This window comes from Eublepharis macularius, chromosome 13 (genome assembly GCF_028583425.1).
Source record: "Eublepharis macularius isolate TG4126 chromosome 13, MPM_Emac_v1.0, whole genome shotgun sequence".
In the NCBI taxonomy this organism is placed as follows: Eukaryota; Metazoa; Chordata; class Lepidosauria; order Squamata; family Eublepharidae; genus Eublepharis; species Eublepharis macularius.
This window is the reverse complement of record NC_072802.1, coordinates 67,558,974-67,586,081: the sequence shown is the minus strand read 5'-3', so window position 1 is coordinate 67,586,081 and position 27,108 is coordinate 67,558,974. Positions and strand designations below refer to the sequence as shown.

The 27,108-nt window shown below is 46.4% G+C and overlaps 2 protein-coding genes across 3 annotated transcripts in view; both read right to left on the bottom strand.

Annotated features, from left to right (window-relative positions):
• The window catches only part of SCARB1 (scavenger receptor class B member 1), a 70,089-nt gene extending 55,404 nt beyond the window's left edge, over positions 1-14,685 (bottom strand). The window contains exon 1 of one of the 2 annotated variants that reach the window (XM_054996085.1): positions 14,501-14,685. In XM_054996085.1, the coding sequence (XP_054852060.1) occupies positions 14,501-14,623 (123 nt within the window). In that variant the 5' untranslated portion in view covers positions 14,624-14,685. The remainder of the gene's footprint in view (positions 1-14,500) is intronic. The other variant, XM_054996084.1, reaches the window with a different exon arrangement.
• A 7,340-nt stretch (positions 14,686-22,025) lies between these two features.
• UBC (ubiquitin C) lies at positions 22,026-24,687 on the bottom strand. The gene is made up of 2 exons (XM_054996056.1): positions 24,516-24,687; positions 22,026-23,941 (listed from the first exon to the last, which is right to left on the bottom strand). The coding sequence occupies exon 2, from the start codon at positions 23,934-23,936 to the stop codon at positions 22,110-22,112; it is 1,827 nt and encodes a 608-aa protein (XP_054852031.1). The 5' UTR covers positions 23,937-23,941; positions 24,516-24,687; the 3' UTR covers positions 22,026-22,109.
• Positions 24,688-27,108: the final 2,421 nt, after the last annotated feature.

Below are 27,108 nucleotides of genomic sequence, written 5' to 3'. Positions count from 1 at the left end.
GTGCCACAGAGCTGTTATTGGTCCTGTTGGAGAAACACACAGGCACACTCTGTACAGCTTAGATTTTATTTTTCAGCAGGGTAAACAGCAGCTCTATGGGGCCATTTCAGGTCAGGAGAACAATGCAGAGTAAAAAATGTTAAAATTTCCGATAGACCAATAGCTGAATTTTGGGGGAAATGGAAGGATTTCTTTGACTACTTAGGCAAAAATCAACATTAATTAAGGTAACTTAGTATAAAGGTAAAAAGAGAAAACACAGGGAAATGACTAACCAAAAAAGTTGATAAGTAACCAAAGAGGGGGAGGGAGAGTCATTACACAATTAAGTCTAGTTACGGCAAAGTTTGAATGTATTTTCTATTAGTTTAATGTAATTTTAAATGCAGTACTTGCATAAATCTCACACTAATTCCAAATGTAGTGTTTATAGAAGCTTGTATAAGTCTCAATTTAATTCCAAATGTAGTGTTTGCAAATTTTCTTTTTATGCACTTTCTATTGTCACTTTATTTTTAAATAAAATTTCTATAATTTTTTTTTTAAATGTTAAAACTTCCCTCTCTCGCCCTACACTGTGATTGCACCCTCCTGCTGCTATTGAGAGGAATGAAGCCTTTGCACAGGGGGGTTCCATTTAATCACCAGGGCTAACAGCAGTTCATAGACCGACCTGTAATACAGACCTATTAAGAGCAACTCCTACAAAAGAAGCATCTAAGGACTCCGTTTCCAAGCAGTTCTTTCTTCAGCGACACAGGAAAACGCAAGAGCCCTGGAGAATCAGATCAGCATTCCAACCAGTTGTCCTCGAGGGCCAACGAACAGGGCACAGACCAAGGTTTGATGTTATCTCCTAACAGGAGGATTCAGAGCTTTACTACGGCAAGTTGCCCCGGGGGAACCTCTCCTTCATGTAACTGTCAAACTTGCTTTGAAAGCAATTTATGCTTGTAGTCATCACTACATCCTTTGGCAGTGAATTCCGCAATTTAATTACTTGCTTGAAAAGTTGTACTTTATGTCTGACCGGAATCTATTTTCCAACAAATTACGAGACGCTGTTCTCTGAATCCACTTTCTCTACTCCTTGAATATTTCCATAAACCTCTGTCTCGTTTCCAAACAGCTCCTCCAGGTCTGGTTTCGAAACACTGCTGAAGAGGTAGTGCAGTTAACATGCTCTGGGGACTATTAGAACCTCTCCAAGGAACAGCTCTGGGATTTAATTTTAGAGAATAGTCAAGTAAGAATTACCCACCCTCAGAGTAGACCCCTGAGGAACAAGCTAGCCCCAAGAACAGCAACTGATGCAGAGACTGAACAGGCAACCTCCCCTGTGGAGGGGTGCTTTGGACCCACCAGAACCTCCAATTTCTACTGGCACTCAGAGCCAAACTACAAGTGATGTCTTACACAGGTTGGACACTAGTCGGCTTCCCTCAAGTTTTGACGGGAAATGTAGGCGTCCTGGTCTTGCAGCTGTAATGGAGAGCCAAGCTGTAAAACCAGGATGCCTACATTTCCCATCAAAACTTGAGGGAAGCTGACAAGTGTCCAACCTGCGTAAGGCGTCACTTGTAGTTTGGCTCTCAGTTTGGTATTTCTTTATTTAAACATTTATGCGCTACCTTTTCCTTAGGGTGACTTACAATTCTTAAAATAAAATGCTGTAAAAACCTATTCACCCCCTCGCTAAGAAAACACCTGCAGCTTAAACCCCACTAAAAGTCCTTGTAAACAAAACAGACTTATGGTGCCCACTAAAAACTTCTCAACAGTGTCCCTCCCATCTCCTCAGACAGCCCATTCCACAAGGCTCTAGAAGATGCCAAGTAGACCATCTAAAACATGGCAGCCAGGGCTGAAGAATGAATCCACGTTCAGATACAAAAGAGGGTGCAGAGAAACAAACTAAAAACACCGCAACATTTACCAGCTGTATAAAAATGTGTAAATAATGGTTCTACATGGAAAGGGTGATGCTTAAGAATAAGAATGAGTGAAATTATGAGGTAAAAGTGGGGCGATTTCTGTTCTTCCAGAAGACGGTTTCTTTTTCTTTTCTTCTCCCCGCCCCACTCCACAGAAAACAGTTTTAAAGCAATACAAGTAGGTAGGCCTCTGTTGCCGACTGCCAAGCAGTTGAGTTGCTTCACAGTTACTGCAACCAAAAGATTGGCTCTCTGCAGAAATTTACAGTAAATTCACTTAACCAATCTATTTTCCACCAAGAAGCTGAGAGTGTCACAAGCAGTTCTTTCTTCTAACTTTCACATCAACCGTGTGAGAACAGGATCCGGGGCCAACAGTATCTTAAAGACCAACTAGTTTTCCAAGGTATGAGCTTTCGAGAGTCAAAGCTCCTTTCATCAGACACAAGGAATCTTTTTCCACTCCTCGTATCTGATGAAGAGAGCTTTGACTCTCGACTGCTGAAATCTAGTTGGTCTTTAAGGCACTACTGGATCCAGATCTACTCTTTGGCTGCAGACTAACACAGCTACCCATTTGAAACCACTGTGTGAGCCACGTTAGACAGTGAGAGAGAACAACTGGCCCAAAGGCAGCCATTAAAGCTTTGTGGCATAGTTGAGACTCGAACCCAAATTTCCCGAGATCATAGTCCAACACATTACCCGCTATATAGACACACAGAGCCAGACAAAACAAGAATATAAACAGGTCACACATGACTGCCAGCTAACTTGGCCTCAGTTGATTATATTGTAAATTAGCCTCTGGATTTTTATCACTTCCTTTTTCAAAAAGGGACTGTAGTCTTCCTGGATGAGGGGGAAGGAGGATGGACTTTGAGGGCAATTGTTGATATGGATATAATTGTTTTATTGCCTCTTGCTTTTATGGCCCCTGGCTAGCAATAACCTGAAGCCTAATTCTGCTTAGCCTGCTGGAAATTCCACCAGACCCTGAAAGCATCTTAAGATTATAACGCCCTAAGATATCTGCTTGTTTGCTTTCATTTTGTAACATCTGGCCCAATGAAAAGTTCTGCAGAACCTGAGTGCTCACATGCTGTTAATGTGTCTTTGGGAGGGTCCCAAGAAATGCTGTTACGTGGATGATGTTCTTGCCTTTTTCTTTTGGACAAACATGGCTGTAAACAACTCGAGAGCTAGTAGTCCACTCTCATTGGTTGCTAAAGAACCAATGAGCTGGTGGCCTGAGACACAGTGAACCTTATTGGCTAAAAGGTTTTGGCCAGAAAGAATAAAAGGCGGTGGACGGGAGTCTGTTGCGTGCTTATCAAAAAGACAGAAGACGAAAGCAGGAAGAGAGTTGTCAGAAGAAAAGCAACCTGTGGTCCGGCAGTAGACCTGAGCAAAAAGCAGAGAGGAACTTGAAGAGGTCTGCCCAACGCAGCAATGGGGTCTTCCAGGAGAAACACCTGCTTCCACAAGGATATTTTGCTCCACTTTACCTCCCAAACTGCAGTTTGTTGGCTTTTTTATTTTATTATATTTTATTTAAACAAAAGAGGGTACAGAAAGAAAGGGGGTAAGAAGGGGAGGAAAGTCAAGACAAATATGACTGTGCTACGAAGGTTACTAAAACACGGAGTCCAAAAACAAAAACCTTTACCAATATTAAAATAGAGATTATAATATAATTATTAATTAATTATTAAGCTTAACTAGTATATATTTCCCCTTCTGTACTACGCAAGCAAAATTCAAGACTATCCCGGCTTATTAATATTAATAATAATTTTAAAAAGAACTCATTATTTCATTATTACTCCATGCTATCTTTTTTCCTTTTTAACAATAACAATTATTGGCAATATCACGACGTTTCTTGATGTAACTGATTATCATGACCTTTAGTATAAATATGAAATACTATAAAAGATTTTAACCTATTTCTATTCCTTATCTTGAACAGTTTTGTTGGGCTTTTTTGAAGGGGAGGTGTGAGTTCTGCATGGAAACATCGTGCGATTATCCACCTTCTGCATTTCCCCCTGCCTCACCATGTTTTATTCCCCCAAACCTGTGGGTTTGGTAACTCTGTGGACAGGAAAGTGCATATTACCATACCTCTCCAACATTTCCCCCTCCCTACCCACTTGTGCCTCGTCTCTCCATCACCTACGGACATTTGGCCGGCGGTTTTTTAAGTAAAAGGTAAAGGTAGTCCCCTGTGCAAGCACCGAGTCATTACTGACCCACGGGAGGACGTCACATCATGACGTTTTCTTGGCAGACTTGAAGGCTGAGTCAACCTTGAGCCAGCTACCTGATACCCGACTTCCAAGACAGAGATTCATGGTAGTCACAAAACCACCAGCTACCTGAACCCGACTTCCACCAGGATCGAACTCAGGTCATTAGCAGAGCTTGGGCTGCAGTACTGCTGCTTACCACTCTGCGCCACGAGGTTCTTACTGGTTTTTAAAGTAGCAGTTGTTATTTTGGTATAGGGTTAACGCACTGTAACAATCTAGCTACTATCAATTTTAAAGAAAGCCTGCAAAAAGGTCACTGGTGAACTGTAGGCACGTGATAAGAAAATGGCAGACATGAAGGGATAGGGAGGGAAAAAACAGAAAATACCCCTGTGTGGGTAGCGCCGTATGCTTCTGCATTTGCGGCAGCAATGATAGCGCCACAGGGAATTACCACATGCAAAAGCAGACCCAGTTCCAGGCTCAGCATCTTGCTCAAGGAGAAACCGTAAACTTCAGAACTGGTACCATTGTCTGCCATTTTCAGAACAAGCAACGAAGGAGCTTGTACAGGAAAAAAGCAAGAAATCAAGCAGGGTTCTTGGAGACTAGCTTCGGGCAGACGCTATACTGAGGGAAATTGCCTAACCAAGTTTAATTACAGGAGTAAAATTCCCGTCCTTAATTATAACAGCTTCAAAGGAAAGCAACATGCTGTACCTACCTTATAAACACTGAGTTAGGCAACCAAACTACCCACATTCAGGAATAATTTCACTTTTGTTGGTTGGGTGATCATTACCCCATGGTCTCAGCCTCTGTCTGGCCTAAGCCTAATAAATAAGCAAGCTACCAGGATAAAATCAAGTATATTTTATTTATGTACTTCATTTATACCCCACCTTCCTCCCCAGAGGGGACCCAAAGCGGTGTACGTCGTTTTCCTCTCTTCCGTTTTATCGTCACAACAACCCTGTGAGGTTGATTAGGTGGAGAGTGGGGGACTGGTCCAAGGTCAGTCAGCAAGCTTCCATGGAAAAGAGGAATTTTGAACGTGGGTCTCCCAGGATCTAGTCTGGCACTCAAACCACTATACCACTCAGGCTCTCCAAATCCCAAAAGGAAAATGGTATAGATGGTATATAAAGAGGCACAAGTGGTGGGCATTTAACAGTTAATCTAGAATGGAAAGAAGGTGAGGGCTGAGGTCCAACTGCATGGCCACAGGAGCACCCCTAGATCAAAACTTACCTTTGGAGATGTGGGAAATCTTGGGAGAGGCAAAGACCACGTACCAGATACTTCAAATGGGAGGGGGAAAATTGATTTTCTACCTCAAAAGACTGCAGGGGCAGCTGGTGAATTGTATTATTGGACCACTGGCCTTGGATCTGGGAGAGGACACTTCTTCAGGCTTCATTTAGGGGTGAATGGTTCACCATAAAAAAAATAACTGCTTGCATTGACCCATTCAGTATTTCCATAAAGCATACAAATTCAAGTTCTCTTAACCTCTCCCCTAATCAGACTTGGTATCAGGCTTGCCAAAAGGAGGGCAAGAATGAGGAATTAAGAAAAAAAAGTGCCTGTCAGCGCAGATAGCCCTTCCACCCACTGAGTTTTCACAAACTGCAGCCACTCCTTAAGAGATCCCAAGTTGGGAGTGGAGGGAGGGAATCGGAACTTGTGAATTTCTTGGTGGAACTCTACCTGGAATGAAGGCGGAAGAGATTGCTGCTCGCATTCTGGTCTCTTCTCTCCCTCTCTCTTAAGCTACACCAAAATATGCACGCACGATCAAGTATGTGAGACAGATTGATTAATGCTTCCAAGACAGAGATTCATGCTAGTCACAAAACCACCAGATCCAGAGGAGTTAGCCGTGTTAGTCTGTAGTAGCAAAATCAAAAAGAGTCCAGTAGCACCTTTAAGACTAACCAATTTTATTGTAGCATAAGCTTTCGAGAATCAAGTTTTCTTCATCAGATGCCTGATCAAAACGCTTAACCATTTATGTATCAGAACTTTCTCTTGACATGATGCTCAACAATTGTCATCGCGTATAATGTTACGCATAAACATGTTCCAAGATATTCTGGTGCCTGAGATCTAAATAACATTTTTGTGTGTGTTGTGTTGCCATCAAGTCGCAGCTGACTTACAGCAATCCCAAAAGGGGGGGGGCAGTACAAGGCAGGAAACTACCAGAGGTGGTTTGCCATTGCCTGCCACCACAACCCTGGTCTTCACTGGAGGTCTCCCATCCAATTACTAACCAAGGTCAACCCTTCTTACCTTCTAAGATCTGCCGAGATCAGGCTCACCCGGGCTATACAGATCAGGGCAAATAATATTTCATTCCTATAGTGGGATTTAATTATTAGCCATTTATTTATTTATTTAACAACAACATTCTATTTTATATACTGCCCTTCAGGACGACTTAACACCCACTCAGAGCGGTTTACAAAGTATGTTATTATTATCCTCACAACAACCACAGCCCTGTGAGGTAGACTAGACTGAGAGTATGACTAACCCAAATTCACTCAGCAAGCTTCAGTGGAAGACTGAGGATTCGAACGTGGGTCTCCAGGATCCTAATTCGACACTCTAACTGCTACATCACGCTGGATCTAATCAACGGACAGTTCACTACCCTTAAGAATACCACTTCTTGAGCAGCCACAACCTCTGCCCTTTGCAAACAGAGTTCATGAAATTGGACAACTCTTCTTGGTGACCATCCCAGAATTTCAACGAAGAAAGGAGACACAAAGGTTTTGGGCTGGGGAGGGGAAAGAGAACACTAAACAAGATGCTCTGAGCTGCAGACATTTTTAAAGGCCGAAGTGCAGGGCAATGCAGCGTGTATCCACTCGGAAAAGGATGGAGAGTGACCCGATGGGAAGGGTTATGGAGAAAAGACCAAGCCCAATCCCTTCATGGGCTGACGACACCTGGAGACAAATGCCTACCACCTACACTTGTGGCCATTCCTGAAAGCACAGAACATTTATGGTTGCTGCAATCAAACAGACCTCTGCTTGATAATATCGTCATTGCTCCAGCATTCATGCTAACATTAAATGTATTCAGTAGAAGGATTCTAAAGCAACCGGAAGGCCATTCAAGCTCATACTCATTGCTCTTTCTTTACCCTTCTCAACAGAGACTCCAGATTCCTCTCCTACCTTTCTCGCGCTTCATTTACTTATCCGCTTCATTTATACCCTGTTTTTGTCCGCAAATGGAGACCCAAAGTGGCCCACATCGTTCTCTTCTCAATTTTATCCTCGCAACAACCCTACGAAGTAGGATAGGCTGAGAGTGGGCAACTAATCCAAGGTCATCCAACAAGAGCGGGAATTTGAAAATGGGTTTCCCAGATGCTAGTCCAACACTAACAATTACACCATACGAGCATCACGTCACTGCCCAGAACATGGCTCCATCTTGAAAACTATTTTGTGGAAAGCTGGGGGACTTCCACACCACCACTAAAACCATGAAGTTTTTACTGACATATCTGAAGTGGGGTCTTAATCCTGCTGCAACGGCACAGAGGGCAATCTAAACTCCCCACTGTCTGGAGATCAGGGGGCGGGCCCCCGGCCATGTGACCATTTTCAAGAGGTGCCGGAACTCCGTTCCACTGTGTTCCAGCTGAAAAAAAGCCCTGAAGTACATTATACTAATCAATACTAACCTAATACATAGTAATGGCTTGTATTCTGGGTGAATTTTTAAACTTTTCATGAACTGTCTATGTATTTTTTTTTTAGAGTTTTAGGTAACTAAAACAGGTGCGCTTTAATCTTTTGACAGCTAATTAAAAAGAGTGGACTCCATCTAGATTAATGTTTCTTTATCAGAGACTGGACCAATAGTGATCTTAACATTTCCTGTCATTTCTCACGGATTTATGGCTTTGTATTGCAAAGTTAGCTATAATGTCATTTTTGGCTAATTAAACGGTTATGCAATAGAAATTATGAATATTCAACGAAGCATTAAACCAATCATAGTTTGCTTATGCTATTACATGAAAAGATCTTAGATATTTGCCTGTGATAACCTGTAAAACATGCTAATCTAGATAATGAGTTCTGATTGGAAGAGATTTCATGAAGATTAGGTGAGATTCTTATCTTTACAATGTAGGCTATGAAAATCTTAATGCATTTCATAAAGTCTTTGATTATTTTTAAACTTAAGAGTTAGGAAATGTTAGCAAATTTAATTCTGGTTGCCTTTCTGTGTTCTATTTTTGTAGGACATATTCATAATCATATATTTTTTAACTTCTTGTTTCATTAAAAAAATAGAGTGTATTTTCCATAAATAAACTCTAACAAGTGTCTGAGTACTTTGACTAGAAGCAGCAAAGCAATAAAGAACCTTTTACAAATAAATGTACTGATAAGCAAACGATTCAAAGAACAATTTTGCTTGACAGGTCTTGAACTAATTGCTGAACACCATCCAAAAGAAGAGATAAATCTTTCCTTTGGAGTAGTGGAAGTTTAGTTCAGACACAGGCAAGAGAGCCTGTTACACTTGGGCCACTAGGCTCAGACCTGACAATGGCAGGTCAACCACGGTCTCTTTCCATACCGCTGCCAGGTTTCAGGAGAAAGCAACGGGTGAGCTAATAGCCGTTGTCTGTACTACTGAGCAACGTAGCTCTGGCTTGTACCACTGCTGGGCCACTCAAGCTGGCTTACGCCAGGGCCTTTCACTTCTCCATCCACACTCATGTCTCAGCGCTGCAAAACAACTGGGCATGTGACGGCTACTTCCTCCCTCCAATTGCAGAAGCTTCCCCCTCCAATCTAGCGTGATGCTAAGGAAAACTTCATTGGATGGGTTTCTGCCTTCTCGAAAGGCACACGGACGGGCCCTTCCCATCTATCTAGTATGTTCTTTATCTAGGCCTTTCTCCAAGGAGCTTATTTATTATTATTAATGAAGCTTCGAGTGGGATGAATCATGGCTTCCCCATTTTATCTTCTCAGCCACCCTGTGAAGTAGTTTGGGATGAGAATGACTAGCCCAAGGTCTCCCAGGCAGAGCGGGGATTTGAATCTGGGTCTCTCAGGCCCTGCCCTGCCCTGGATGGCCCAGGTAAGCTTGATCGCATCAGATCTCAGAAGCGAAGCCGGGTCGGCCTTGGTTAGTAATTGGATGGGAGACCTCCAACAAAGACCAGGGTTGCAGAATCAGGCAATGGCAAACCACCTCTGTTAGTCTCTTGCCATAAAAGTCCCACCAGGGGGCGTTATAAGTCAGCTATGACTCAAGGGCACTCTCCACCACCAAGTATGCATGCAGGCCCTGACTTTAATAGTTGAGGTGAGCCTGATCTTTTCAGATCTCAGAAGCTAAGCAAGGTCAGCCTTGTTTAGTAATTGGATGGGAGACCGCCAACAAAGACCAGGGTTGCAGAATCAGGCAATGGCAAACCACCTCTGTTAGTCTTTTGCCATGAAAACCTCACGAGGGGTCACCATAAATCAAGTATGACTTGAAGGCACTCTCTGCTACTACTATTCCCAGATCCTAGTCCACCCATCGCACCATAGGGTTTCTCCATAATAACCACAGCGGCCCCCCAAATCAATCCACAGCTGTATCAACCTCTAGCTGCTTCCTGCCAAAAGGTGCACTAGTGTGCAGGGGAGGTAGTTGTGAATTTCCTGCACTGTGCAGAGGGTTGGACTAGATGACCTTGGCTGTCCCTTCCAACCCTATGATTTTATGAAGACAGCTGCCCATCCAGACTAATGTGTGCAAACCTATATTCAAATCTCTACTCAGCTGTGAAGCTGACACGGTGAGCTTGGGGACAGGAGCCAGAGGGAGAAAATGGAGGACAGAATTGCTTACACCACCATGAGCTCCTCAGAAGGAGGAGGGCAGGATTCAAATGTGATATACTGCCAGTGGCAACTTTTATCATAGGCATCAGCAATAGACTATTCCATGTCAAAGGCACTCATCCACAGGTATCTCCAAAGACAAGAATTTTGACCTAGAGCAGACACTGCCCTTCCCCACCAGCCCCTCTCTCATTTAAAACAGGTTCTTGGCTAAGTTTTCACCCAAGCTTTAAAGGTCTCTTCTACACAGGGTTGATAATATCCAGGTGATAGCTGCAAAATACTCAAGAGTCCAGTAGCACCTTTAAGACTAACCAACTTTATTGTAGCATAAGCTTTCGAGGACCACAGCTCTCTTCATCAGATGCATCTGACGGAGAGAGCTGTGGTTCTCGAAAGCTTATGCTACAATAAAGTTGGGTTAGTTTTAAAGGTGCTACCGAACACTTGACTATTTTGCAACTACAGACTAACAGGGCTAACTCCTCTGGATCTATGAGGTGGTAGCTAGACATCCCCCAGAATTACGTCAGATCTCCAGGTGACAGAGATCAGTTCCCCCCGGAGAAAATGACAGTTTTGGAAGGTGGACTCTATGGCATTATATCCCAACTGAGCTCCTTCGCCTCCCCAGGCTCCCCCCCCCCAAATCTCCACAATTTTCCCAGCCTGGAGCTGGCAACAGTCCCCTTCTTTAGGGGATACCGTTTCCCAACAGATGAGCTACGCAATGTTCTTTTGTTGAAGCCTTGAAGCCCAAGCCAGATGCCTTCAAAGCCTGGATCAAGTCCAGCCCATCTGAATTAAACATGGTTGAACAGAGCCCTTGGTATGTCTGCCCTGGGGCACTCTACCTCCATAGTCCGGCACTGCAGATTTGGCAAAAGCTGTTCAAAGCTTGGGTCTGAAGAAGTGGGTTCTTTGCCCCCCATAGGAATGCGATTCCTGTGGTGAGAGCCAGTCAATACAGTCCAAGGAAAGAGCCAGCCTAGCGGTCCGCTTAGGGAAACCTGAGTTCAAGTCCTCCCTTCACCACCAAGCTCATTGAAGGGCCTTGGCCAAGTGACAAAGCATCAGGTTGCAAGCCACCCTTTCTAGCAGAGAAGCATAACTACCAAACTTCCCCGTGGCACGAAGCCGCAAGAAAAGACTCACATCGGCTCCTCCTATGTATCCTAAAATACAAAAGAACAACTGTTGCCGTAATATGCTTACCATATAGAATATTTTATGACAGAATAAAAGTAATTTTATACAATTAACAAAAAGTCTCTTTATATGTAATGTTTTAAAACATATATTCCGTTATGGTTACATGTGTGAAAGGCAACACATCAAAAACACTTTTCAATAGGCAAAGTGCCAAGTGCTAAGTATATAAAGTGCTTGTGCCTATAGATGAAAAAAAAATGTCTAAACAAGTAACCAATTTTATAATTCAAATACTATCTTTCTGAATGGTGTAATATATATCAAAGTTCAAAATTCTTCATAGGATGATCCAACAAGTAAAATTCTATGTAAAGAGTAATAACTGCAACGGGAAACCAGCAAATTCACCCGTTTCAAATCTTCATCCTGGCTGTTATTATAGTAATAATTGAGTACAAAGATAATCAAGAGTTTCAAAAAAATGTTCAATATATTCCAATACCATTAGCAGCCATTCCATTTAAGGCTTGTATACGCCTTAAAATTGGTTACTTGTTTAGACATTTTTTTGTCATCTATAGGCACAAGCACTTTATATTTATATACTTAGCACTTGGCACTTTGTCTATTGCAAAAGTGTTTTTGATGTGTTGCCTTTCACACATGTAACCGTAACGGAATATATGTTTTTATACATTACATATAAAGAGACTTTTTGTTAATTGTATAAAATTACTTTTATTGTGGCATATTCTATATAGTAAGCATATCATGGCAACGGTTGTTTTTTTGTATTTTGGTTTATTTACCGTGATACTCTCCTTTTTTACTCCCTCCAATGTATCCTAGCATGATCTGAGCCCAACGGCATTTTAGAGGCGAGCAAGATTTTCAGGGTTTAAGCTTTGGAGAATCCAAGCTCTGAACCAAGGAGAGAACCGGTCTTTTGGTCAGCCTAGAGATACATCAGTTCAAGTTCTCCCTCTGCCACCAAACTCATTGAACGATCTTGGGAAAGTCGCAATACAGTATCAGGTCGTAAGCCATCTTCTAGCAGAGGAGCAGAACTACCAAATGTTCCTGTGCTACAGAGCCACAAGAACAGACTCGGACCACTTCCAGAATTTTCATTTGATCCTCCCAACCTATTCGAGCAGGAGTTGAGTCCAGTGGAACCTCCAAGACGTAAAACATTTTCATGGTCTAAGCTTTGAAGAGTCTAAGCTCTGAACCAAGAAGCGAGCTGGTCTAGTGGTCAACCTAGGGAGAACTAGGTTCAAGCTCTTCCCTCGCTACCAAGCTCACTGAAGGTCCTTGGATAGGTCACAATACAGTACCAGGTTGCAAGGCACCCTTTTAATCAGAGGAGCAGAACTAACAAACTTTCCTGTGCCACAGAGCTGCAAGAACAGACTTGGACCATTTCCAGAAGGTCCAGTAGCACCTTCGAGATCAACAAGATTTTCAGGGTTTAAGTTTTGGAGAGTCCGAGCTCTGAACCAAGGAGAGAGCTGGTCTAGTGGTCAGCCTAGGGAAACCTGGGTTCAAGTCCTCCCCTCACCACAAACCTCACTGAAGGTCCTTGGACAAGACACAATACAGTATCAGCCACCCTTTCGAGCTGAGGAGCAGAACTACCAAACTTTCCTGTGCCGCAGAGCCCCCAGAAAAGATGTGAAAGGTTTCCAGAATTTCCATTTAATCCTCCCAAAGTATTCTAATGGGATTTGAGTCCAGTGGCACCTTTGAGACCAATAAGATTTTTCAGGATTAAAGAAAAGAGTCCAGTAGCACCTGTAAGACTGCCAAATTTGTGACAGAGTATGAGCTTTCCTGAGCCACAGCTCCTTTCTTCAGATACCAGGGTCTAAGCTTTGGAGAGTCCAAGCTGTGAACCCAAGTTGTTGCAAAGTAGGGTTTCCAGCTCCAAGTTGGGAAATTCCTGGAGATCTGGGGTTTCGGGAGGGAAAGTGGGGTTTCGGGAGGGAAAGGACCTTGGCATGGCATAATTCCATACAGTCCACCCCCCAAAGTAGCCATTTTCTCCAGGTGAACTGATCTCTGCGGCCTGGAGACCAGTTGTAATTCCAGGAGACCTCCAGCCACTACCTGGAGGCTGGCAACTCTGTTGCAAAGGCGTTGGCTCTGGGAAGCTCAGAGCCTGGAAATATCTTGCCGGTGCTGGCCCCGATCCTGCAGGCCCACCTTGAAACGACTAATGCATTGGAGAAGCTGGCAGCCAAGGGAGGCGCGGCGCCCTCCGGGAGCTCAGCCAGGGGCCCTCGCCGCCGCCTCCCGAGCGGCAATTAGGCGAGGCAGCCGCTTATCCAGCGGGGATCTTCTCACTCCGGGCCATGCGCAGCGTCGAGCTTCTCAACCGCACGCCCGCTTTGCGCAACGGCCCGAGAGCAAGCCAGCACGGCCGGCCAAGCCTTCCCTTCCCTTCGTGCTCACCAGAAGCGCCTGGCTGAGAGCCAAGCTACAAGTGACGAAGGACACTTGCCTGGCAAGTGAACGGACTCACATGTATCCCTCCCTGTTCACTTGCCAATCACTTGCTCTCTACCTGATCAAGTGGAGCGCAAATGAACGGCAAGTGAACAGGGAGGAATACGCGTGAGTCTGTTCACTTGCCAGGCAAGTGTCATTCGTGACTTGTAGCTTGGCTCTAAGGCTGCAGCCTGCAGGCGGTTGCAGGCGGGGAGCCGCATCTGTTTGTAGCGAAAGAGCACGAACCGGGTCCAGGAGCATATTTAAGTGCAAAATTTCCAGGGTGCGAGCTTCCGAGAGTCACCGCTCTCTTCGTCAGACCCCTGGTGGCTGGAGAGCTCCCGGAATGATCACCGCTCTGCAGGCCACAGAAATCAGTTTTCCTCTAAGGAAACGCGCAAGAGTGCAGTAGCACCTGTAAGACCAACAGAACCGGGGGTGGGAAAGGAGCTTCGGTGAGCCTGAAGAAGCGAGCGGTGACTCGCGAAAGCTCCCACCCTGCCAGTCTCACAGGCGCCACTGAGCTCTCGCTCTTTTCAACTGCTAGAAACAGACTTAAGGCGGCTGCCCATCTTGAGCTGCGGAAAAGGCGGCGCGGCACCGGGCCTCGCCGGCGTTGCCCCCACCCCCGCCGGGGTCCCCCCCCCCCCGCGAGACCCGCGCTCTCCAAGCTCCCCTGCCCGCAGCCGGCCCGCCTGGCCCCTGGCGGACCGGCAGCCCGGAGGGGGCCGCGGCCGGCGCAGGCAGGGCTTGGGAGGCGCGCCCCCGCCGCGCGTCCTGCGCCCACCTTGATGACCTCCTCGCGCACGATGATGGGCAGCGCGCCGAGCAGCACGACCCCCAGCGCCAGGCAGGCGGTGCCCAGCAGCCCCAGGGCCAGGGCGGCGCAGCGCGGCGCTCCGGCGGTCATGGCGAGTCCGGCGAGGCGCTAAGCAGCTGCTCGGGAGCCGCGACCCGCCAGCGCGCCCATATTTACGGCCTCGCGCGGCTTCCCCGCGGCCCGCCCCCTCGGCTGGGAGCGGCGCCGGGGGAGGCGCTTGGGTGGGCGGCGCGCCCGCCGGAAGTCTTTGGCGGAGCCGGGCCCGGGCGGGCAAGCCGCCTGGATGCCGGGGAGAGCCGCCAGCCGGGAAGCCGCAGCGCCCCCGGAGGAGATGGCACCCGAGGAGCGATGCCAACGGCTCGAGCCGCGGGGTGGCGTTGAGGCGCCGGGGGGCTGCGCGGAGCTTACTTCCGAGTAACCCGGTAGAACATTGGCCGCGGGTAGCGCGGTCCTGGGCACGCCTGCTGGGAAAGGAGCCCCGCTGAGCGCCCAGATGCGGGTCCGGTGGCCCCTTGCAGACCAACTGGATTTCTCCGTAAGGGGCTTCTGGACCCGAATCTTGCCCCTCTTCTTCTGCAGACCGGCTCGGCTCGGCTACCCACTTGAAACCACTGAACGCCGTGGCGCTTACTTCCGAGTAAACGAGGAGAACGTCCCCCCCCCCCCCCGCGCAGCGGAACCCTATGCACGTCTACTCGGAAAGAAGCCGACAATGCCGTGGCGCTTACTTCCGAGTAACCCGGTAGAACATTGGCCGCGGGCAGCGCGGTCCTGGGCACGCCTGCTGGGAAAGGAGCCCCGCTGAGCGCCCAGATGCGGGTCCGGTGGCCCCTTGCAGACCAACTGGATTTCTCCGTAAGGGGCTTCTGGACCCGAATCTTGCCCCTCTTCTTCTGCAGACCAGCTCGGCTCGGCTACCCACTGGAAACCACTGAACGCCGTGGCGCTTACTTCCGAGTAAACGAGGAGAACGTCCCCCCCCCCCGCGCAGCGGAACCCTATGCACGTCTACTCGGAAAGAAGCCGACAATGCCGTGGCGCTTACTTCCGAGTAAACAGGTAGAACATTGGACCTGGCACCGCAGTAGTATGCGCGCCTATTCGGAAAGATCACTCAGTCTTTTCTCTCGAGCCCCAATGAATGCCATGGCGCTTAATTCCGAGTAGACAGGTAGACTATCGGAGACTCGCAAAGTAGCCCTACGCCGTGTCTACTCGGAAAGAAGCCTCTGCGATCCTCATTGAACGCCGTGGTGCTTACTTCCGAGTAAACAGGTAAAATATTGGACCTGGCAGCCCACCTCCACTCTGAAAGAAGCCTCCCTCCGCCCTCTCGGAGAAGGGTGCTCTGGGGGTACCAACCCTACAGTGCCATTTATATACAGTTACTCGAGTGTAAACCCATTCAGGAATCATTCTGCATAGGAAGGCACTGCTTGTTCCTCTGCAAAGCCAAGGTTCTAGCGTGGGAAATGTGAAGTAATCCTTAGAGAGTACTTCTGAGCACTTGCATTGCACACTGAGTATCCACGACCAGTCCTCAGAGTCTTGAGGCTTTTTGCACGGGAGAAGTGCTTCTGTGCAGGGAAACTGAGGCCATCCAGTATGGTGCCTGCCAAGAGGATTCCTGGCAGGGCCTCTTGAGTCTTGGGGTCAAACCCAAAGGGTCTTGAATGGAACTTGGGGTCAGTTGACTGAACACTGAACTCATCCCAGCCACTATTGCATGCCTTCTGCTTGCCCACAGACCGACTTTCTTAGACCTCTGGGGCTTGGCGACCTCTTTCCGTGAGCCATTCAAGAAATGAATCCCTTTCTTTGGAAACTCAAGCCAAGCAGCAGCACTTCCCCAAAGCCCAGAGCTGCTCCTGGCTTGCTTCTCTCCCCTTGGAGGAGAACCTGGGAAGTATCACCTTTGGGTCACTATGCTACATAAGATGCTGTAGCAAAGTGGTTTTCCCTGATACAGATAGTGCAGATGGGCCTGATCTCATATCCCAGAAGCTAAGCAGGGTCAGCCTTGGTTTGCAAATGGATGGGAGACCTCCAAGGAAGACTGGTGTTGCAGAAGCAGGCAATGTTAAATCACCTCTGGTAGTCTCTTGCCATGATAAACCCCACCAGAGGTTGCCATAAATCAGCTATGACTTGAAGGCACTCTTCACCACCAGCATAGTGGTTAAGTGGTTGGGTTGCAAATCAACACTCAGCAGGTGGCCTTCAGAAAGCCACTCCTCTCAGCCCCAGCTGTATTGTGGGGATAATAACAATACTGACTTTGTGGGGATAATAACAATACTCACTTGGAGCGAGCATCAATCTTTCCAGAAGGGCATAGTATATAAGCACACTGTTGGCATTATTACTTGGTGTCAAAGCTCAGTGTCTAACCCCACAGTGTTCCGAGTAATTTATCCGATCTGTATGTTAAATGCCATACCTTGGAGTAAAGGTGGGGAAGGCGGGCTAGAAATCAGATCAAATCATGCTTGCCCATGCCACCTTGCAGCCATTTTGTGATTGCTTCTCCCAGCAACCACATTGTGGGGGCCTCTCTCAAAATCTCCAAAGTGTCCACAGATTCAGCAAGGTTGGGGACCCGTCTGGCAGGGTAATAATAGTATTTGATTGATATACCACCCATCAGGACACCTTAATGGCCACTGAGAGCGGTTTACAAAGTGTGCGTTATTATTATCCCCACAACAACCACCCTGTGAGGTGGGTGGACCTGAGAGAGCTGTGACTGACCCAAGGTCACCCAGCTGGCTTCAAGCAGAGGAGTGGGGAAGCAAACCTGGCTCTCCAGATTGGAGTCCTGCTGCTCATAACCATTACACCAAACTGATACTTATATAATGTGTTAATTTCAGGTGGGTAGCTGTGTAGTGTGTTGGTCTGCAGTTGAAAAGCAAGAGCTTTGACTCTCAAAAGCTCATACCCTGGAAACCTAGTTGGTCTTTAAGGTGCTACTGGACCCTGTTCTATATAATGCTATGAAACCACAACTGTCTTCCTGCTGCGTCTCTGACACAGATGCATAAACGTGCAGTAAAGTATCTGTCTCGGGCCTATAGTTGGAAGGTGCACGCTAGGTCTGGGTCCTGTCAGTGCCTGGATGGGAGACGGCCTGGGAACCCTCCACATGCCACTTTGGGTTCCGTGAAAGAAGAAAAACCAGAGTGTAAACGCCACCGATCAGTGTGCAAGGGGCATGAATGATTATTGACACACTTTGCATATAAAATGTCTCAATACCACATGATATGGGAGAGCTCACAGGCATAAGAACCTGCCCAAGACAGAGAGAGCAGCAACATGCCGAGCGTTTCTGAAGAAAGTCTTGTTGAGATTCCTAAGTGGCTAAGGAGGCAGCCCTAAAGCACACCATCACAATGAGGGCAACAACATGTGTGTGCCTTGAGATTGTGCTACTTTTTGGCAGGCAACCTCTACAGGCCTTCATGATGTTCAAGCTTCCCTGGATTCTCCCTTTTATACGGCTTTTCAGTTGCACCGCACATGAACCCGATTCTTTTGCCAACTGCTTTCCGCTGACTGCCTCCTCTGTGCTCCTCTGCTTTGCATTCATGGGGAAAAGCACAAAGTGAATTGCAAATCGACACGAGCGCCTCTTGATTACTACTGAGCTCTTTCCTGGAATGACCCAGGATGGTAGAGAATCTCCTTGTCACAATGGACTTAAAATAAAAATGAAAAAAACCCTTCGCCATCATCCTTTATTGCTGGTTTGTATTTGGGTTTAGTTTTTTTTCTTCTTTGTCCTGATCCCAACATCAGTTGTTTCATAATTTTGTATTAAAAAGCAGGCTTCGACATCTCAGTACAGTCAGGATGTCTTCCAAGTAGGGTTACCAATTGACTAGAGGAAAACAAATGCCCTCTCCATTTAATGGAGGCTTAATTTATGTTTAAAATTTATTTTACTTCATTTCTACCCCACCTTTCTCCCCAATGGGGATCCAAAGCAGCTTACTTTGATCTCCTTGTCTTCATTTCCCCCCTCACAACAACCCTGTGAGGTAGGTTAGGCCGAGAGTGTGTGACTGGCCCAAAGTCACCCTGCAAGTTTCTATGGCAGAAAGGGGAACTGAACCCGGTTCTCCCAGCACCTGGTCCAACACTCTAAACACGACACTGGCTCTCTTAATAGGATGTTATTTATCAGAGGATATTATTCTCCATCCCCCTTTCCACACATTAAACTTCTTTTAATAGACATTTTTCTTCCAGCCTGTCGGCAACCTTATACACCATGGCAAAATCCCCTCTCCTAAAAGCCAAGATTCTTTACAATAAAATGCACGCTGTTGGCGTGGACAATTTTCTCTCTCTCCTCCATCATGTCCCAGACCGCAGAGGACTTAGGAAGCTAAAAGCCACTTCCTTGAATTGTACCTGGAAACCACAGCGGCTTGATGATGTTCGTTGCTCCCTGTAACAAAGGGGCAGGCAGCTGCATTTTTGCACTAGCCAAAGCTTGTGCGCATTGCCTTTGCCTGAATGCACACGGCCAAAAATTTATTTATCCACAATTTCTTATCACACTCAAGTAAACTTTGTTGCCTGATAATGCAAATTGGCCCACTTATACCACAGAAGGCTTAGACTTATTCTGATAAGCGTTATAAACAGCTGATCTGGTAGACAATTATTCACCTTGGCATTCTTGCAACCATTTAAAAGGAACTCTCTCAAGACTGTATCTTTTATTCTACAGACAGATAAACTCTGGGGCCTGAAATGCTGCATTGATACTAAGGCAGTGAACCTCTGTTTCAGGACCAGTTGGCTCCCCTACATAAATGTTTCAAAAGCAAATTTAAATCTGAAGAGACAGATTAGCGTCCGCTCAGAGCTGTGAACAAAGTCAGTGTTATTACCCCCACAATGCAGCTGGGGAGCTGGGGCTGAGAGGAGCGGCTTCCCCAAGGCCACCTGCAGAGCTCATGGCAGTCGTGCAATTCAAACCAACAGAGTGCCTATTTGCAGCCTAATCACTTAAACCACTTTCTCCAGCTAACCCCTTAAAATCACCAGAATAGACAATATTGAGTTCAATAGACTTACAATCTGACTAAATCTAAGGCAGCTTCAACAGAAAGTCTCCCAGACAGGCCACAGCCGAAGCCAGCCACAAGCAGCTTCAGCAAGTGGCTCTATCGGATACATCCCAGGCTCCTACATTATCAGGTTTAAGATCTGCTGAAGCCATTAATGAACTCGTAAACTCCAGTAAGGGGTAAAAGGGGGGGGGGGCAAGGACCAGATTGGGATACTAACATATTGACAAGACAGGGAGATGTCACATAATCTTAAGCAGGAAGTGAGGCAGAGACCTTTCCAAAACTGAGTTCTCTCTTTTTCCATGATTGATTTTCTGTCTATCTAGTCTTGTCTAGTTTTCAGTCTGTTGTGCTGCAAATTGTTAAATGGGCTTAATATAAGGCAAGAAGCATGGGCAAACCCCAGTACTTGAACATGATTCATCTGCTTTCTTTTGATCGTTTGAACTAGAAAATTTTCCAGCTTAAATTATGCCAAAAAACTCACATCGCTGGCCATACACAACACACGCATCCATGACCCCCACAGCTAAATCCAAGAACAGCTGTAATTACTTGCCTCCTTTTCCTGGCTGAGTATCAAGGACTTGCCAAGAACTGCGGTGATTGGCTGAGATATTCTTGTATGTGGGCAGAAAGTTGCCGGTTACCTTGACTTGCTAGAGTGTTAACACCCCTCGGTATCTTCAGTTAAAACACTCAGGAAAGCAGGCTACGTGAAAGGCCTTTCTCTGCTTGAGATCAAGCAGACCGTCAGCCAGGAGAGGCAAGACTGATCGCGGTAGACAAGAGAGTTTGATGTAGATTTGGGGGACATAAAATAAAGCAGTATAATACCAAGCTGCTAGGGGGAAAGTCAGTCACTAGCTTAGTCCTGTCTCCATACTGTGCTTCCTGTGCCCCCTCACCATACAGCAGAGCTGTAAAGTGTGGCACAATATTAACCCCTCAGAAGCATAAAACGCCACCCCCTACAATGCTGACACCTGCCTCATCTCAAAATGCTTGTCAATATCTGCCCTCTGCTGGTTCGGCAAGGGACAACAGCTGCACTGAAATCAAAGCTCCTGGAAAGTTTTTTTTGAAAATAATGGGATGTTTTATTAATACCAATCTCTGCCAGTCTTTTAGAAGAGCTCCTATACCGTATTTGCCTTTTCCACATCTTCAGGCATACTTAAGGAAAGGACTTTACAAGTGCACTGTACACAAATGGCTAAAAGGGCTCCTTGACCTAAGTGAATCCTGTGAGGTACTTGAATGTCAGGTTTAGTCTTCAAGATCTAAGAATGATCAAAAGAATCAGACCAACCCAGGTTCAAGTATCTAACTTTTGTTATTCCACCTTGCCCTACACTGATGTGGGCTGGGAAAGTCCCCTAGGCAACACCCCCCCCCCCCGAATGCTGAGTTCTTAGTAAGGTAGGCTAAATATGCCCAGCTTTTATCAAAGGAAAAGGACCCTGTTCTGCCCACGTTGCTTGAAGAGGTTGCATAAATGAAGAACCTTTTAACCCTTTTTTATACCAGGGAACAGACACTCAGCTACAAATGTTGACACTTGCAGCTCTTTGGAACAGAATGCTGAAACTCAAGAAGAACATGCCAGCTAGATATTCAAAGACCCTGCCGGTGAAGCAATTAAGTGCACAAATTCTAGTAGAAACCATAGGCTTCATCACATTTTATCTTAACCTGCCTCTGTATATTTTGCTTTCATTTTGTATTAAACCTTGCGCGAATTAACTTCAATTAATTACATGGATATGTAGGGACTGGAGCAAGGCCTTCCAGACACTACTTCCATTATGACTTACAGGATAATCTTGTTGAAAGGACTAAACAGAAATAGAGTTAATGCAAACTACCATTACAAACTAAAAACCTTTTCACAGGAGGGTATGAAAGCTATTCCAGGACAAGCCTCCTGGGAGTAGTAGCTTTTGAGTTCAATTGGTTGCCAGCTGTACCAGCCACTGAGGTGCTAATTATTGTTGCAGGCACTTGGGTCCACTAAACCACAGAACATTAAACCCCAAGTTCACCTTTAATTTACAAAACTTGATTCAATTTAGTTACAAGAACACTACGTTATAGGTTTGCATAACCATGTTTTGACTGATGGGCTGGACAATTAAGTTCAAAACTCACTCTGCCATTCTAGATTTTCACAAGCCTCCTGCAGAAGGCGTATTAGTTCAGATATAGCTTAGCATTATACACTACAAAGCTACATTTGAAAGCTTCAGTATCTCATACCATCCTAATGCTTGCAGTGTTTGCATTACTTTGGCTCAACTAGAAAATGGTCGCTGCTCTTTACAGTACATATTAGTTTCATCACCCATACTGATCATTACACCACATAATGCAAACACAAGAAAGATAAAAGACTGACAAAGACATGTGGGAATGCAACAGCTTTATTGAAACAAAGTGCAGTGAAGTTTCACTTGAGTGGATGGAAACAAACAGCAACTTAGTAGTAATTAACCACCCCTGAGACGCAGCACAAGATGGAGGGTGGACTCCTTCTGGATGTTGTAGTCAGAGAGGGTGCGGCCATCTTCCAACTGCTTGCCAGCAAAGATGAGCCTCTGTTGATCAGGGGGAATGCCTTCCTTATCCTGGATCTTGGCCTTCACATTCTCTATGGTGTCACTGGGCTCCACCTCCAGCGTAATGGTCTTGCCAGTCAGGGTCTTCACAAAGATCTGCATGCCTCCCCTGAGACGCAGCACAAGATGGAGGGTGGACTCCTTCTGGATGTTGTAGTCGGAGAGGGTGCGGCCATCTTCCAGCTGCTTGCCAGCAAAGATGAGCCTCTGTTGATCAGGGGGAATGCCTTCCTTATCCTGGATCTTGGCCTTCACGTTCTCTATGGTGTCACTGGGCTCCACCTCCAGCGTAATGGTCTTGCCAGTCAGGGTCTTCACAAAGATCTGCATGCCTCCCCTGAGACGCAGCACAAGATGGAGGGTGGACTCCTTCTGGATGTTGTAGTCAGAGAGGGTGCGGCCATCTTCCAGCTGCTTGCCAGCAAAGATGAGCCTCTGTTGATCAGGGGGAATGCCTTCCTTATCCTGGATCTTGGCCTTCACGTTCTCTATGGTGTCACTGGGCTCCACCTCCAGGGTAATGGTCTTGCCAGTCAGGGTCTTCACAAAGATCTGCATGCCTCCCCTGAGACGCAGCACAAGATGGAGGGTGGACTCCTTCTGGATGTTGTAGTCGGAGAGGGTGCGGCCATCTTCCAGCTGCTTGCCAGCAAAGATGAGCCTCTGTTGATCAGGGGGAATGCCTTCCTTATCCTGGATCTTGGCCTTCACGTTCTCTATGGTGTCACTGGGCTCCACCTCCAGCGTAATGGTCTTGCCAGTCAGGGTCTTCACAAAGATCTGCATGCCTCCCCTGAGACGCAGCACAAGATGGAGGGTGGACTCCTTCTGGATGTTGTAGTCAGAGAGGGTGCGGCCATCTTCCAACTGCTTGCCAGCAAAGATGAGCCTCTGTTGATCAGGGGGAATGCCTTCCTTATCCTGGATCTTGGCCTTCACGTTCTCTATGGTGTCACTGGGCTCCACCTCCAGGGTAATGGTCTTGCCAGTCAGGGTCTTCACAAAGATCTGCATGCCTCCCCTGAGACGCAGCACAAGATGGAGGGTGGACTCCTTCTGGATGTTGTAGTCGGAGAGGGTGCGGCCATCTTCCAGCTGCTTGCCAGCAAAGATGAGCCTCTGTTGATCAGGGGGAATGCCTTCCTTATCCTGGATCTTGGCCTTCACGTTCTCTATGGTGTCACTGGGCTCCACCTCCAGGGTAATGGTCTTGCCAGTCAGGGTCTTCACAAAGATCTGCATGCCTCCCCTGAGACGCAGCACAAGGTGGAGGGTGGACTCCTTCTGGATGTTGTAGTCAGAGAGGGTGCGGCCATCTTCCAACTGCTTGCCAGCAAAGATGAGCCTCTGTTGATCAGGGGGAATGCCTTCCTTATCCTGGATCTTGGCCTTCACGTTCTCTATGGTGTCACTGGGCTCCACCTCCAGCGTAATGGTCTTGCCAGTCAGGGTCTTCACAAAGATCTGCATGCCTCCCCTGAGACGCAGCACAAGATGGAGGGTGGACTCTTTCTGGATGTTGTAGTCAGAGAGGGTGCGGCCATCTTCCAGCTGCTTGCCAGCAAAGATGAGCCTCTGTTGATCAGGGGGAATGCCTTCTTTATCCTGGATCTTGGCCTTCACATTCTCTATGGTGTCACTGGGCTCCACCTCCAGTGTAATGGTCTTGCCAGTCAGGGTCTTCACAAAGATCTGCATCTTCTCTGTTAAAAAAAAAGGGAGAGAAAACCCAGGCAGCGCAGGTTAGACAAGTCAATCAACATGAGCCAGACTAGTTACAGCAATCCAGGATTAGGCAGGTCCCCCATCGGGCCAAGCAAACAGCTTTGCTTCTTTATTCCCTGTAGGCCATCAAGCTCCTCCCCCTTCGGGGAGAGAAGCAGCAGCAGAGTCGCGCACGCGCCCTCACCACCAAGGAGCTCAATGACGCCACAAAGACCAATTGCGTCGCTAGCGCATGCGTAGATAAAGCCTTACGTTTTTCGCCTCACCTTCCCGTCCGCCATTTTAGCTCGCAGTACGGCTATAACCGACCGACCCCCCCCCCGGGAAACGGAAAGAAAACAAATTAATAATAATAAAAAACCCTCTTATGTCAGCTGCGGTCTCTTCTTCCTCCTCAACCATAAAACTCGTTTTTACCTCACCGTACAGACCAACCTACCGTAAGCGTTCCCTCCCACAACGTCTCTTTAAAAAAAAAAATCAATCTTAAATAAAGAAAATCCCACCCACATTTCTCAAAAGGATCCCAACCTCCACAGTAAACGCACTCACCGTACGGCCTGAGCTGGTCCAAGCAGACAACAAACTTACACCCGCAACAAACAACTTGTTCTAACTGCGCCAAGCTACCGGGCAGTCTCTTATATAGGCCTCGCGAGCCAGGATCACTCCGCCAAATCGGCGGCGTTAAGATAGGGAGGACTATATTTCTGCGCGCCCCGGTGAATTTGGCCGCCGCCGATACTAAGATTGAAAAAAGAAAGCAAGCCACGCCCCCTTTTAAACTGAAGGAACGCGGAAGGATAAAATTTCTCGGTTGCGCTCTTAATCCACTTGACGGTTGAGGAGAGGAGAAAGGGGGCGATAAATTGGGAGGAATACCTGGACTGGATTCTCATTAATCTGGAAGGGCTAATAAATATGAATTTCTAGCTTAAGGAATTTCAAACCGCTTCTGAGAGGAAATGAAAACCAACAACACTGCTTTTTATGAGGGGCGTATTTAGGAGAAAAGCTGAAAGACTGGAACTCTCACTTAATTTAGGAATCTATCTGGCACATTCATAAACCCCCCACAAAAGAGGCTGTGACTTCTTTTGCCTCGCCTTGATTGTGAACACAAAAGCACAAACACAGCACACTGAAGGCAAAACTCATGACAGACCCAAAAGCCTGCTCACATGGAAAGAAGTCTCACGCAAATCAATGGGATATTATTTTCAGCTAAAGAGTTTAAAGAAGATATTTGGCTAAAACAAACCAGAGCTGCCCTTGAGCCAAGAGAAAAGGCAAGGCATAAATGTTTTAATTAATTAAAGGCTATCAGATTAAGCTTGAGTGACACATACATGAATCCAGCAAAAATAAACCAAATCATGGGGGAGTCCATGGAAGCTCCCGCCACAATAAATAAGTCAGTCTTGATGGTACCACAGACCCATAGGGCTACTCCTCTGAATTTATTAAGGTGGCTCTGAATGGGCTGCCACATAAGACACACATCACAACACAACTAGTTTGCTTAAACAAAAATGGACAGAGATGATGCATTGCGGTTTTAAAGCCCAAATGCCGTGTCGACCTCTCACATTCTAACCCCAGAGTTTCTCCAAGGAATCTGTGGTTTGCCTCTCCTCCAACTTATCTGCACAACAGTCCTGTGAGGTGGGCTAGGCTGAGAGCCTGATGGTCCATACTCACCCAGTTAACCTCATGGCTTAGCTAGGATTTCAACTGGGATCTTCCCAGCCAAACCTTCTGTACTGCTAACAGTTCTCTCCAGAACTACGTAATTTTCCTAACCTCCATCCAGGGAGCTTTCTATTAGGTTTTCCACCAGACGTGGAAAAAAATAGTTGGAAATGGACAACTGAAGTTTTTAATGGCGTGGAGGTAAATAATCTGATAAATAACATCCCAGTAAACCTCTATTAAAGGGTCAAGACATTTTTTTCCTCCAGGCCTGCTTGCAACCTTAAGTAATTCAGCTCTGTAATTCAGTTATTTTCTCCCAAATAGTCCAGAGTCCCCCTTATTTGAAGGGAGTTTTGGTTTAAAAACATGGTACCTCACATCATAGAAACCAACCCCTATATCCTTTTGGGATAATCCCACATAAATCAAGGCAGTAGGAACCACATTCAAAGCCCTTCAACTATAAGTCTCATTGGGTGACACTGTGCCAGTCACTCTCAACCTAATCTACTTTACAGGGTTGTTGTGAGGGTGAAATGGAGGGGAGGAGAGAACAACTGCCTGGGCCAAAAAAATAATCTCCTGTACTTTTAATAATGCTGTTACTTGCATACATGCCATAAAAAGCTTCAGGTGTTCATTTCCACACATTAGGCCTCTCTTAAGGGGACAGGATGTTTTTCTCCAGGCGTGTGAACAACCTGACCTGGACTACAGATCTCTAGCTTGTTAACCATGTGTGGGCAGCAGTTAAGAGTCCAGTTTATTTATTGAGAATGTTTACATGCTGCCTCTCCAAAGACCTGTTTGAGAGAGGTGACGAGTAGAATAGTACAAAGAACTCCTAAAATGACCACAAACTATAAAAATCACAGCATGAAAACAAGTTTAAATGAAACACAGGGTGCGGGCAACTGTGCATAGGTACATTTTTTTCTAGCTTATTTGCATCACATTTAAACGGGGCCACCTCAGTCCTGGCCTATACATGTTGCAAGACGAAGTGGCAGAACAGCCTGTGCCATTTCAGATGGTTGAGGATGTGGGATCATGGTTCTTACTGCTCTGTATTAAAAATGCAACCAAAAATGAGCATAACAGACAAAAGGAAGAGACTAGAGTCTTTCTCCTTGATGTGGTTTTCTATTTGAAAGGAGCAGGGGTCATTTCTTGGAAAAAAGCTGGAGGAACTCATTAGCATAACTGATTAGCATATGCCACACCCCTTGCCATCACCAGAAGTGTGTCATTAATGTAACTGATTTGCATATGCCACACCCCCTGGCGTCACCTATCCTGGCTGTTTTGGACCCAATCCTGGCCATTCAGGGCTGAAATTGGGCCCCAAATGGCAAAAAGGGGCTGAAAATGGCCAAAAAGGGCCCCCAGACGGTCAGGATTCACACTTTTCAAGTGGTGGATTCACAGGATACACAGTTTTCAAGTGGTG